Raw genomic sequence first — 14456 nt, 5'->3', positions numbered from 1 at the left:
ATGATTTCACCAAGGAAGATCTTGGTGTTAATATATGTGACAAAGCAGCTGATGATGATTTCTGTGCTGGAAGGTCTCTTCCTTACCATTTGGGAACAGACAGAATGGTTTTCTTCTCTGCAAAGGAGAAGGAAGGCAGCAATTTTCTGTCAGAAGGACCCCCTGGCTCACAAGTCATGCTTGTTTACATATACTTTAAAATCTGCTCTGATTTACTCTGTAGAGAAAGGTATATACTCTGCATTTCAGATTTCCTATCCTGTTTGTTTGTAAAGCCTTTGGAATAACCCACCCAAACAGACAGTCTTCTCCTAAAAATGCTCTTTAAAGATTTATTTCAAGTTTTTTTACTGACTTTTTTCTTTTAACTGAAAAAGGGAGGAAAAAAAAAAAAAGCCAAAAGCCTGTAGGAGGCTTTTATGAAATGTACTTCCACAAGCCCTGCTGTGCTGGCTCAGCAGCTGGCTCATTTGAATTCCAGGTATGGACTACACAGGGTTTTTTTGGAAACACTAGCTTATCAGAAAAGCAATGCTGCTTTTTGGATCATAAAGCTGGCTTTATGGTCTTTTTGAAGACCATAAAACTGGCTCAGTTAACACACACGAATTCCTACCGAGTGTTGCAGTGTCCAATCTCGTTGGCACAGGCAAAGCTACACCATTGCATCAGGATACTTAAGGGCTTAAAGCAGCCATTCAGCTGGAGAGCTTATTTAAATAATTAACAGACCAAATTTAGGCATATTCTTATGAATCATCATAAAAACAGCAAGGAAGACATTTTAATTTAAAATAAAATTATGTTTCTTCACTACACCATTGTTTAACTACAACTATTAGAACAAACTAGCACATTTGGGATCACTTCCATTGCTGATAAGAATCATGACCGCACTAGGACCTGACCTAATATTTTTCATAGAAACCAATTCATGTTTTCCCAGAGCAAAACCCCACTCCAAAGCAGTGAAGCACACTGTACTTCTCGGATACTGGAAACCCTTTGTCTCTGGCCCGCTGCCCAGTCACACCACATCGGAGGAACAAGTGTGCCTCGTTACGACACCACACCAGGACTCACCATTCCTTATGCACAAAGAACAGCATACGCACAGCACAACAGAAGCTCATGACGTGCTGCTTACGTGACAGAAACACATTTGCAGTGGAGAGGAAAGCTTTTGTACTAAGGCAGATAAAATATTATAGCTGGGCTAACTGAGCTGCTGAATTCACCATCCGGGGGGAGGGAAAAAAAAAAAAAAGTACTAACATGAAAATTCTTTTTCCCACCTAAAAATCCTGGGGAGGTAACATATACCCAGACCTATATATTAAGCCTGGTGCTCAGCATCACAGAACAGCACGATACTAGAATCCGATCAGATCATCCAGAAGTTTGCCAACTCCTTACTTTGCCAACTAAGGTCTTGATCTTGTAATAATCTCAATTTTGAATAGATTCATGCAGCTACATGGAGCCTAGGGAAGCAGTGGGTACTTTGTCAAGATTTTTAAAGTGACCATTTGTTCAATCTGCAGTAAATGAAGGCAGCCAGTCATGCTGCCATTTGAAGAATGTGTGGGTCCAGGTGTTAAAATATTTCTGAAACAGCAAGGGCATTAATAATGAGCTCCAGTTGTGTTGGGTATATGTGGTGGATGTAAGAGCACTCTTCCTGGATGTCTAAATATCCTGCTGATTCCTACACCGAACCTTATCAGAATCCCCAAATGAAATCACTTTTTAAAATGTCTAACCTTATCACTAAAAATCCATTTCAAGTGATTCATTTTCAAGTGTGCCTCCTACAACAAACCACAGCATGATGCTTGATGTATTCATTCCAAACCACAGTATTTTGCTGCTAAAAAACAAAGAGTTTTATACTTGTAACTATCCTTCTGAATCATAGGAACAGAACAAGCAAGCAGAACAAAAAATGGAAGTCTCTCAGTAGTATAGAAATATTTTTTTTCCTAAAAATGGGGGAAATGTCAACCTACTTCTGATGGAGAGACACTGTCTATTAAAGCAGCCAAAACATTTTAAGTGGGGTCAGGGCAGAATCCCAGGGAGATACTCATTCTCATCCAGAAGACGGTAAGATCAATGGGGAGGCTGTGGCTGAACAGAACCCGTATCCTCCACTGCAGCATAGTGAGCTAGCCCACCTCACTCCAGAGCACTTTGGAAGTTGCCATTGAATTCCTCACTAGAGCATCGACCCATTTTCCTGACACCTTCTTTACCCATTTCCTTGCAAGTCCAGGGATGGGTTCATTTCCCTGACACCACAAGGTACATGCCCAAACGTAGAGATCAGAAGTGGGTTTTGAAAGAGTGCGGAATGTTGAGATGCTCAAATTTTGTGAAAATTGGAAATTGTGCGATTTAACCATTTATTGCTCATTTAGCAGCTGTGGCTTTAACAATCAGCTGGCAGGTGGCCTAAGACTTTTCATTTTGCTTATTTAAATGAAGGTGGAAGCAGGTGTCACTCAACTGGAAGAGGCAGCTGCACTCCTAGCTTCAGTAAACCCATTTGTTTGCTTTGACATTAGTGCACTTAGTAACTTTGTCCGATATTTCTGAGCTCTCAAAAACACCAGGCAGGAGGGATTAGGATGTAGTCATCTCCTGCCTCCATTTAAAATTTGCGCGAAACCACATGCAGGGCAGCTGCAGTGGCAGTCCTTGCTCTTTGCAGCCTCGCTTTTGGGCAAAACGGAACTACTTCCCTGGAGCTGCTGGAACCATTCCTCTCTACTCACTGGAGAAGGCAGCTGCGAGGACTGGGCAGGATTTGGAGAATATACCACCTACAGCTCCAAAAGGAATTATGGGGGCTTCCACTAAACCAGTCAATGATGAAGTGTGAATGAATGAAGGCAAATCCTCAGAAGTTTGGAGCTGCTTAACACCTGCATATCACAGTCCACTCTTTTTCAGAAAAACAAAACAAAACAAAAAAACAAACCAGAGGGGGAAATGGATAAATAAATAAATAGGATATGCAAATACAGCAAAGAAAATTTGCACAGACACATGACAAAGAGCTTCAGTACCACTAGTAGTCAATAATGATGGAGAGGAAGAGAAAGACGGGAGTTACAGTTTCTTATCCCCCACCTCCAATACATTAAGGTCCACAGAAATGCATAGCCTGAAATACTGACAACACAAAGGCTGAAAAATGACAGGGGATCAGGTACAAGAAGAGTAAAATGACTATATTAATTCTTTAACATGAGCAATGCTGCTATTACAAGGCAAATCATAACATTTCAGAGGTAAATTTCAAAGATCTCCCTGAATTAGTAGAAAGGGAGATGTTATACCAATGAAACAAGGGTAACTAACTATGCAAGTTACCAGAGAGAAAAATCAACCTCTCAATAGTGTAGACGCAGCTGATCTCTTGGACTATGTGAGGAACGCAGATGAGCAGCACGATGTTATCATCAAGCTAGTTAAAAGGCTGCAAAAGCAACAAAACCATGAAAGCATTAACAAGAATAAGATAATATAAAACAAAAGTGGTAGGAAGCTGCACTGAAAGTACATTTTACTGAAAGTAAATGAAGCCCAAAGAAGAGAGAACTCTAGTAAGAATCAGATGTTTCACTATCCTTAGTTTTCAGCTACATTCACTGGTCTTATAAATTATTTTTTTTACGTAATAGGGTACTGCAGGTATTTAATGAAAAGCCCCATAAAACAAACAAAAGAGGATTTGCCCTGGCTACAGTCATTACCCTGCTTTGAACTGCTGAGCAGTTGATAAAGTGATATGATGCAGTGAGGTCAGCAGGACCCTTCCCTTTCCAAGAGAAAGAGCAATACTAGCACACTCTAATGAGCCACTCCAGCAGCATAGCAATGTTATTAACCAAATATCTCGGTCATCAGACCAAAGCAGACTGTACCAAAATGCCTGCGATCTCCATCATCCAAATTATTAAGGCCTCTTTTTAAATAATTAGGGCAATGTATTGTATGGATGCACAGCAAGATGAGACAGGAAGGATAACTAATGGATTGACAAAATCCTTGGCTGTACTCCCTCTGATTTTACTGAAGGGCCAGTGCAGCGATACAAAGTTTATGCAACTTCTCTTTCTCTTCTGAGAAAAGCGCAGTTACCAGCTATTGTAAAACAATTACATTCAGGATACACAGGCAAAAAACCCACAAATAGAATAAGTTCTAAGACGAAAATAAGTTACAATGCAAGTAATTCCCTTTTGAAGAAGGGAAGTAACTGCAGAATATTTGTAAATAACTTTAAAAGGAATTAAGCAAGACTTGTTCTAAAAACATAGATCCCTCTTTGCAGCACAGCAAAGTTTAATCAAATTGGAACTTTACAAGGTCAACTGATTTCTCACCCACAAAAAGATACAGAAATCCAACCGTAAACTTTCAGCACAATAAGCAGATGCCTAAAAATTTCTCCTTTGGATGTAATCATCATCAGGGCAATCATACTTATGTGAGAAGATACCTATTGCACCATACTACACTCTGTTAAAAATTTACTTTATGCTGTTCTGCTCCATCACTGAGACGTTTGAGAATTTACACCACAGCCATTTGGATCATGTTGTGCCCCAAAAAAGCACCATGAAGAATGCTTATTATGTTCTCACAAAACATATTATTAGCACTCTCGGATGCACTCGGAAACAGGCCTCAATTGCCAGAAATACTGCTACACAGTGATATACACGCACACTCTAAAGACAAATAGTGAACACAGGACATTTTTCTTCCTGTAACTGACAGCTAGAGAATCCAGTTTTGCTATGGCCTCCAAGTTATTTTAAATGGAGCACTCAGAAGGCTGGCAAAGGAAGAACCAAAGCAACAAGAATGAAACATAGTATTGTATACTTCAAAACCCGCTCTATTTATTTCATACTCAAACAGTTGAGACTACCTACTACATTAAGATCCTAGACAGGTAATTCTCCCACTCACAATTCCTGTATGAGACCTCTTTTTTTGACACCTTCTTATGAAGTAGAATATATTCCATTTCTGTAGCCTTTTTCCTTTCCTTTTCCTACTTATTAATACCGATTTTGCCAGTGTTTTTCAAGGCAGTTTCAAACTAATGCTGCTTTTTTCCTGTTGATTACTTTTCTCTTATAATAAAAAGACAGTAATAATAAGAAAACCCCTATTAGAATAAAAAAATTCAGGGGAGATGCGTTCCTTCTGATTTTCTTTCCTTTGTGCAAGTCACATAAGCAACAGCAATACACAAATAGTGGATATACAGAAACTGTGTGACAGCATTTTTATATGAATAGTTAAAACTCAGATGAGATTATACAAAATTTTCAACATGTCAAATTAAATGCCTAAATTATTTAACCATAGCCATTTAATAAACTAGAAAAGCAGCTGTCCTAATCAAGGTGGATTAATGTTAGCCTTTGAAAACTTGAAACCTCTTGAAATCACTAGCTTATCTGAAAATTTACATTTAGCTTATAGAAAGATACTGAGGATCAGTAGCTTGTGTAAATGGCAGTGATAGTTGAAGAAAATCTTATGGCAAGTGCTCAGCATCTTGCTAAATTAATACCTTGTCTAGGGCACTGATTCAGGAAACACTAAAACATGTATTAAAGTGTACCTTTATTCAAATTAGGCCTATTGCAAATAGTACCTCAGCCATATACGTGGGCTGAAGGGGATGTTTCCCCCAGATACCATGACAGAAAAAGCTATATACTTTTACCAGTTCTTAGGAGGGCAGAAGAAATCAGCTATTATTCTTGAAGTCTTTTAAGAAACATGTACAGACAGGTAAGGGATATCAATCTTAGATTCTCATAACCTGTCTCTAAAATCATAATCTAAAACTGCCTCACATTGATTTTTAGACATTTTCAACTTTAAGGATGTTTGAACTTGAGCTACTGATTCTAAACAACAATTTTGGCAATCAAGATGCTCTTCAGAAAACCCACTTTTGGCATGTGATGTGCAATTCAGACACAAGTAAAAGAGGAAAGGGAAAAGAGAAGATTCAAGCATATTAAACATTGTTCCTTTATTTACGAAACAGAAAGTGAAAGCAATATGACTATTTGATGTTTGATCATTTATTATCTCCCCTATTAAATAAAGCCAGAATATCAGAGGAGGTTTGTGAATGGGCCTGTGCTTTTATGTGGCACAATATTATCTTGCAGTATAAGTTTTTGGATAACAGACCAATGCTTTTGTTCAGAATGGGCTTCAGCCCCATTTGTAATATGCACAAATTGCTTGCAACTGCATTTTTGTTCAGTGTCACCTGCTGCCAAAATGTTTGCAATTACAGCTCCATAACACATGTGGAGACATGTACAGAGAGAGATTTTACATGGGAAAAAAAATCTATTTCTATTGTGTATGGGGCCAAGAAGGAAGGTGCCTGCAAAGATGTACACTAGTGTAAGTAAACAGAGCTGCACTGATTTACACCAGCTGAGTCTCAGCACCATTTTTTTCAATGTATTGCCTGTAACCACCCTCTTGAAGGCCAGAGGTGAGCCTGGAAAAGAAACAATGCTTCTTGATAATTATAGTCCATTTCTCATTCAGCAACTAAACATGGCAGATACTAAAGAAACATTCTGATTCCAAAGAAAGCCACAAAGCTGTTGTTTTCCACTGAACCATGTCTGAATTTGTTTTCTTTTTCTGATAGCCAATTACTATTCACGTTTTGCCCTACCAAGCTGATAAAAAGCCAAGCTCTTGCAATCCCAGCCATGCTGAGGGTTTTGCTCAGAATTAGCCAGTTGGATGGGAACAGCTTCTTGCAAGCAGAAGACGACAACTATGTGCATCAGATTGTATGACAGGCTGACCTGACATCCCCCAAGCCCTTGAAAGTCAAGGATGGGGTTACACATTCATTTATTATTTCCTCTCCTCCTCTTCCCTTCTGCTACCACCTGGTAGTTCCCCTGGCAAGTGTCCATCATATATTGCTGGGTATTTTTATGACTTTAATACACGGATGAATGGGAGGTTACATGTCCCCTTTTCTAAAAGAAATGTTAACAGAGTACAAGATATAACTTGAATATTTTTTAAAGCCTCCTTTCCTGACACACATATGCAATATTCCTCAAGAAAATTTCCTACATTTTTACAAGATCGCTATTTTTAAATCCTAGGCCTAGTTTGTTCACGCAGTACCATATGGGTTTAATGATACAAGGCAAAAAACAACACAGACTATGGCTACTCAGACAGGGTGAGGACAGGAGTTCTTTATAAGAGGTAAATGCGAATTGGCATCAAATACCTTATGCTCTGTTATAAGGGAAAAAGACTACACATGAAGTGATACAGAAGACAATATAGTGCAGAGAGCTGAGCTGAAATTCCTTAAAAAGAACTCTTAAAAAATCCAAAATCCTTTACAAAGCATGAATACCTAAAATATTTACTTTGATTTTTAAAGACCATTTTAAAGGTTAATTCACCTCATACTTGCCTAGTTTAGAATTACTTTCATTTGAAGTTTAGATAAGACACAAAGCCCAGAAAGGAACCTCCTAAAAGTGGTATCAGTGCAAAACCTGCAGGCAGCTGCAGTAAAATACTGAATAAGTGCTAACAACTTCAAAGAGAAGACCCACAGGTAGAGAAGGCTGCAATTTATTTAATTAATTTCAGTGGTGCTGAAGAGAAGTGAAGTATTTTGCATATTGTTATATTAAAGCAAAGCAGAGGTAAATTCATTAGCAGGACATAATACATTGCACTTCTCTCATTCTTCTTACATGCTGTGTTACAGAAGGTAGAACTCAGAAGTCAGGTTTCTACTTAGAGTTTCAAAAAATCCCCTCATTTTCCTCATGAAGTCATTGGTGGGAGGAAAATGGAGAGAGATGAGGGAAAAACACAAGCTGTTTATATAAAATTTTCCCCCTCTAAGCAAGAACTATCTATTTTACAAAGATGAAGACTTTTTCTCCAACCAGATTCATCAGCTGCAACATACAAGGAACCATAGATACCATGCCTACACAACGTAAAATTTCAGCTCAGGTTCAGCCTCACAAATGTATCTATTCCATCAGAGATGAACAAGCTGTATTTCAGGGCCAAAGTATTTACCAAGTGACAGAAAAACATGTATTGAATAATGAAACAGGAATAAAAGACCAATAAAGTTGACTAAACACCTCATTATACAGGTGAACTTCAAAACCCAATAGTTAAAAGTACTCCTCCCTTGGGTTTAGCATTGCTAGCTTCCCAAAAGACGTTATTAACACAATATACCAGAAAGCACGGTTCCTTTGGGTCCGTCATAAGCTTAAATGAAAGCGAGGCCTATTAAAATGTATTATTTCAGGCTTTAGAGGTCGTCAGTGATACAAAGCAAACCTTCAGATACAGAACCACAGGGAGAAAGCTCCACAGCTTCACAAATGCCTGTTAACATTAGAGTCGTGGAGAAAACACTACTAGCCTGCATTACATGATACAAGATACTTCAGGTGTGTAGTTATATATTTATGTGTATATATATATATAAAAGAAAAAATATTACTAACCATTTAAATGTTCAATAACAGAGGTAACACTTCCATTCCCATTTAAAAGGAAAATGCCATTTTTCATAGCTATCTGAAAACACAAACTCTTGCGAGTCTTTGCTGTACAGCTCCATGCAGAAAGCTAGCGTTTCTGGCGTCGCCCTTTGGCATACCAGGCTGCTGGGCTCAACAAATGGATATTGTTCTCTTTTAATTACTTTTTAATACTATGCGTTATGGCACCCAACAGAGCAATAGCATCCAATACCAGAGAGGAGTCCTCAGGTTTTTGCAATATGCGTGTCAGGAAAGACAGAAGCTTCTGGCTGTAAACTCCCACTCCTGCTGTGCCACGTTACCTGCAGCGTGAGGCTCCTGCGGTGCTCACACACCCCACAACCATGTTTGCAGAGTGAATACCCATTTACAGATAAAACAGCATTTAAATGCCATTGTCCTGCCTGTGCAGAGATCTACAAAGTACCAGGAGAACTCTTTGCACATTATTCTTGCAGGGAAATGTAATTTTCAGTGTAGTTAGCACCAAGACTAAAGTTCAGCCAATGCATAGATTATTCCCTTATCAGGAAGGCTTTGGAGCCTGGGAGGAAAATTCACTTTGATCTATAGTGTCTCTCAGAAACTTCATGTAAAGTGGAAAAGACAAAAATACCCTCCCACCTAAAAAATTCTCTCCAGAAGAAAAATTAAGCTAGAGCAAGAAATTCAACTCTGATCTGGTCTGAATCTGTTAGGAACAGCACGTATAAAAGCACAACCCTGAATCAAAATCAGAGCTGTAACCAAGTTGGTACCTCCATTGTGGCTCAGGGTAAGGCACGCACAGGCAAACTGCAGGCTTCTCAGTGTAATCGGCTTTAACACTCAACTAATTCATGCTGATCATCACCAGATCCAAGGAGCTGTCAATTGTCCCCAGTACAGGGCTAGCTTGAAGGCATTTGGTGCAGCTTCTACTTCTAGACATAACTAAAGCTTATTTACAATGGCAGGTTCTCCTTGATACAGAAAACCTCAAAGTTTGCATCTAGAGAAATGTATGCTAACAAATGATCAATAGGAATAAACTACTCATAAAGATCTCAGCTACTCCATAATGGAAGCCAAATGGTATTTCCCAATTTTGTGTAGTTTTATTTTGATTCAACAGATTGCGTCACATATTTTTCCTGTTCCCATTGTTTGTTTTTGTCCTGGGTTTGGCTGGGATAGGGTTAATTTTCACAAGAAGCTGGGAGGGGGCACAGCCAGGATCACTGACCCAAGCTAGCCCAGGGGATATTCGATACCACTCTGACGTAATGTGCAGCATATAAACTGGGGGAGCTGGCCAGGGAGGGGGGATGGTGGCTTGGGAACAGGCTGAGCATTGGGTTCCAGGTGGTGAGCAATTGCATTGTGCAACCCTCACTTTATATAATCTTTTATTAGTATTATTGTTATTATTATTTCTTCTCTCTTTGTGTTGTCCTATTAAACTGTCCTTATCTCAGCCCATGAGGTTTTACGTTTTTCTTCCTATTCTCCTCCCCATCCCACCAGGGCGGTGGGGAAGAGCGAGCAAGCGGCCGTGTGATGCTTAGCTGCTGGCTGGGCTTAAACCATGACTGTTGAATGTGTACTTGATTGAAGCTTCATCCTGCCTTGTGCACATGTTACAAGACTGAATAGAAATGCTGAGATCACTGTATCAGATTATTGGTCCATCAGACCTAGCACCTTGCAACCAAGCCTCAAGCTGCTTTTCTTGGAGAATGGCACAACAGTTTGCTGAATCTTCTCAGTTGTGCTGGAAATGATGATGACACAACACTAGTTTGACACTTCGAGGCAAAAGACTTGTTAGCTCTTACAGTCTGCAATTACACTTTTCTCTCTTATTTTCTATGATGCAGTTCTATCCAGAAAGCAGCCTCAGTTCCAATACATAGGAAAAAAGTAGGTATAAAGATGTAATAGTATACCGATTAAACCAAATCACCTCTGCATTAAGACATTTTATTCACTGTTAAACCTCTTTGAAAAAGAAACCTACTTATATGTGTGATTTCCATTTTCCTTGGTAAGTATAGGTTTTTTAAAAGAGCTTATTCACACTTTTAAGTATAGGTGGGAAAAAGAATTCATATTATCAGATCCAAAGTATGACAATAACAACTTGCAGCTTGCTCACTGATCAACATCTCTAAGTGCTGGTCCAATTCTGAGAACAGATTCTGATTTATAAACCCTTGCTGTTTTATTGAGGCCTATCACAGTAATGGAACCTGAGAATGCTTATTATAAACAGCTGCTGTAATAGAAATAAAGAATCAGTGTATATTACCATTTAAAAACCCACAAATGTTTAAAACAATAGAAGTCAGGAAACACAAGCTTAAAGGGAAAAGATCCTAAAGAAACCTGAAAGATCAATCTCTGTTCTTCATCTGTTATATACAATCACTTAATTAAGCCATTATTAAACATAAATAAACATCAATCATAATGAGGAGGAAACATATGTGGTGTGGTGGGTTGCATTGACACTTGCTATGTAGATATGTGAAGAATGCCAATGGTAGAGATATGCAAAAGCATTTAAAGAATCTCTCTGCCTTCCACTCAATAATCACTGAAACAGCATACATACAATGTATTTTAATTTCATTTACATAATAATGGGAAATTATACAACAGGAGATCAAACAGCCATTTACGAATTTTAAACTGTTATTCACATTGAATTTTCTTCACTTTCCCTGACTATTATTTCTTAGCATTTTGTGACTTTCCTACTACAATGTAACTGACTCCCTAAAAGCCTCAAGCTGCAACCTGGACTCTTACGTGCTATGGACATGTAGCTATGACTAACAACAATGGCAACAGCTATGACACAGATTAATCCACCTTTTGTTGGAAGTTGTGTATTTTAGAAGAGGACTACAGAACAAAAGGATTAGTGTGAAGGTGGACTGTATCTTACACCATTTTCAGAAGACTACCCTTTGTTACAAGAAACCCATCATTGTTGGATGTTGAAAATGTGAACTATGGGAAGACTTTGTGGAAAAGTCTTTTATTAGTTGATCTGTTTCTTTCACAGCTGCATAAGTGCTCACTGTGTGGGAGTTAATTGTATTAGTTATCTGGTGTAACAACCTGATTAATTTTGTACTTCAGCTCTATTAACTGCCACACTATACATGATTCACTGGAGAATGAATGAATTTAATCCTTCTGTTCAAATACAAAACCAAACAAGAATAATCCTTTGTTTTATAACTTTTAAATAGATAACTTAAATTCTTAATGATGCTTAGAGTACATTAGGAAGGCACTCACTGAAACTATTTAGCTAAGGGTAACTAGATACTTCCATTAGCAAGCCTAATTAATTGGGATTTAAAAATTAACTCTGATTTACAAAGGACCATAAAACTACCCAGTGCAAAATTTTATCTTTTTATTTGAAGGTTTGTGAAAGATCAAATTAAAGAAACAGTATCAATAAATTATCCCTTGTTATTTCAACACTGTTCTCAGCATTTGCAGCTGCAGTTTTAAAACAGAATTTAAAAAAATTGGCAGGCCTCAAAACTCATCCTGGGGTATATTTATCTTGGCATTTTAACACATAAATAACTGTGAGGATAGGGAAGAGAAAAGAAAAAGGGAATATACAAAAGGTTTAAAAAAGGCATACAGAAATAGGTTTATATGATATACCTATCACTATCACTTTTTGCGCTATATCATACGATCTCATATGATATAGTGCAAAAAAGGCCCTGTTAAAGGAAGCACTGATTTCTGCTGTTAGAAGTCTACTTAATTTGCATAGCAAAAACACTTACTAAGATTTTACCACAATAAAATGAGATGAAGCCCCAAAGAGGAACTTATTGTCTTCAAAATTTCATGTTCTATAAATAAGGAGGAAATTTCATCCCAATAAATAAGAAGCATAATAATTTAAGAGAGCAGAAAACTGGTCCAGAAGTTGCTAGCTTAAAATACACAAGTTGGCAAACAAACGATGCAATTAGACATGTCACAGGAACTGCTCAGAACTGCTGCTCCTTGTGTAGATTGCAGCACAGCTATTTTTCCACAGCACAGAATTTTCAGGGTTATTAGCCAAACGGGCAGAATAACAAAATATTTTACAGAAAATGAGATATTTTTATTTCACAATCAAATAAGGTCTTGGTTTAGAGAGAGATTTTTTTCAGAGTCATTCCTAAAAGCAGTTGCTAAATTCCCTAATTTCCCAACAAAAGAGATATAGTACAAGCAAGTCTGAGTAAAACAAAGAATGTAAATTTTATGAACACTTCATGAAAGACTTACTTTCCCTCCCCATGGGCCAAAAATGAATCCCAAATAAATCCTCTGCATTTGAAATAAATGGCTACTAATAAAATAATCTTTAAAAGCAAAGGTATACTCATGCTTCCCTTCTAAATTTGTGGTCAGAAGCAAAACAGAGATTGCCAGGTTGAGGGAAGAAGCTGCTCTTGTGATACTTTCCCTGATGGCCACCCCACAGTACCAGGAGCCACTTTGGCTAGCATCTGGGTGAGCAGTGGCTTTCCTGAATAAACCCACTCCACAACAGCACAGTTCCCAGCAGACATCGGAGTAAATTGAACCCTTTATCAGGGAGTCAAGAAAAGTTGTTCCTGAGCCTTTTGAAAGGGAACTGCCAAACCCAGAGCACAATGAGAGAAAGAGCAAGTTAAAAAAAAACAAAGCAAAACAAAACACCCCCCCAAAATAAAACAACAAACCCACAAAAAAAACCCCAACACACACACCGAAAAAAACCCACAAACACCATAAACCTGGGGGAAAAAAAGTATAAATGGTGGTTTATGCTCGATACAAATTACCTCTTCTTTCACTCCTAATGTGGGTGTCAGTGCCTATGAGCTACCCATATACATTGTGAAGGGCCCAACCAGGCTGCAGAAGCAGTAGTAAAGGACTCCTGTTGAGCTTGAGTATAGGCATGACTTCTGATTTCCCATTCTGTTTCTCACCTTATTTCCTATCTTACTTTTCCTTTATATGTGTCTCACAAAAAGTACTTGCCATTGATGTTACAATATTAGCATAACATTAATAAAGCACCAACCAGAGTCATTGTTTTTGATCACTTGCGAAGTGAGGATTACAAAGTGGCTGGATTTCCATTGCCTTACATTTGGAAAGTTTTTCTCCACAATTGTATAAAAACCTTTCTGTAGATTATTTGAAAAATATTAATTGAAAAAGTTAGGATCTGAACTTATTACACAGTCTTCAAGAATATATCAAGTAAACTGTATCTAGCTTGTAGACTAGGCTTCTGATCCTTGGCTCTATCAGTAATTTAATTCCTGACACAAGAAATATGGGAACATTTATCAACCAATCCTTTGTTGTCATAGGCACATCACTTCAGCAATAAAGAACTCACCAGAAATATCCTTTCAAGTTGATCTTGAATGTCTTTCATTCCTGGAAAAGCAGCGACTCCTTGAATCATTTCTACAAAGATACAACCCACTCCCCTACAGAAGAAAAAAAAAAAAAAAGAAAGTATGCAACGTTAGAAAGATTTCTTACAGATCAAATGGCCAGCAACAATGCTTTTGTATCCATTACCAGTATTTAAATAATACTTATTTATTTTTTAAAATCAACGCCAGGCTGAAGGACAAGCATGTGCATTTACTAAAACCAATGTATACATATGAATACTTCTCAGGTGTTTGAAGGCAAGTGTAGAGGTAGCAGGAATATAGGTGGTAGCTGTTGAGACCAATAAAGGCAGAGCAGCTGCTCTCTGTATGACTGCTTCCCGAGCAGCTTACTCATGCTCCCAAATAAATTCTGGGGATGTGG

The 14456-nt window shown here is 38.1% G+C and overlaps 1 protein-coding gene across 3 annotated transcripts in view; it reads right to left on the bottom strand.

Moving 5' to 3' along the window:
- Positions 1 to 14456, bottom strand: part of CDK14 (cyclin dependent kinase 14) — a 335336-nt gene that overhangs the window by 115515 nt on the left and 205365 nt on the right. For all 3 annotated transcript variants that reach the window (XM_075048971.1, XM_075048979.1, XM_075048988.1), the window contains one exon: positions 14029 to 14122. In XM_075048971.1, coding sequence (XP_074905072.1) covers positions 14029 to 14122 — 94 coding nt within the window. The remainder of the gene's footprint in view (positions 1 to 14028; positions 14123 to 14456) is intronic.

This window comes from Buteo buteo, chromosome 2 (genome assembly GCF_964188355.1).
Source record: "Buteo buteo chromosome 2, bButBut1.hap1.1, whole genome shotgun sequence".
Taxonomy (NCBI): Eukaryota; Metazoa; Chordata; class Aves; order Accipitriformes; family Accipitridae; genus Buteo; species Buteo buteo.
This window is presented reverse-complemented; position numbering and strand designations above follow the sequence as displayed.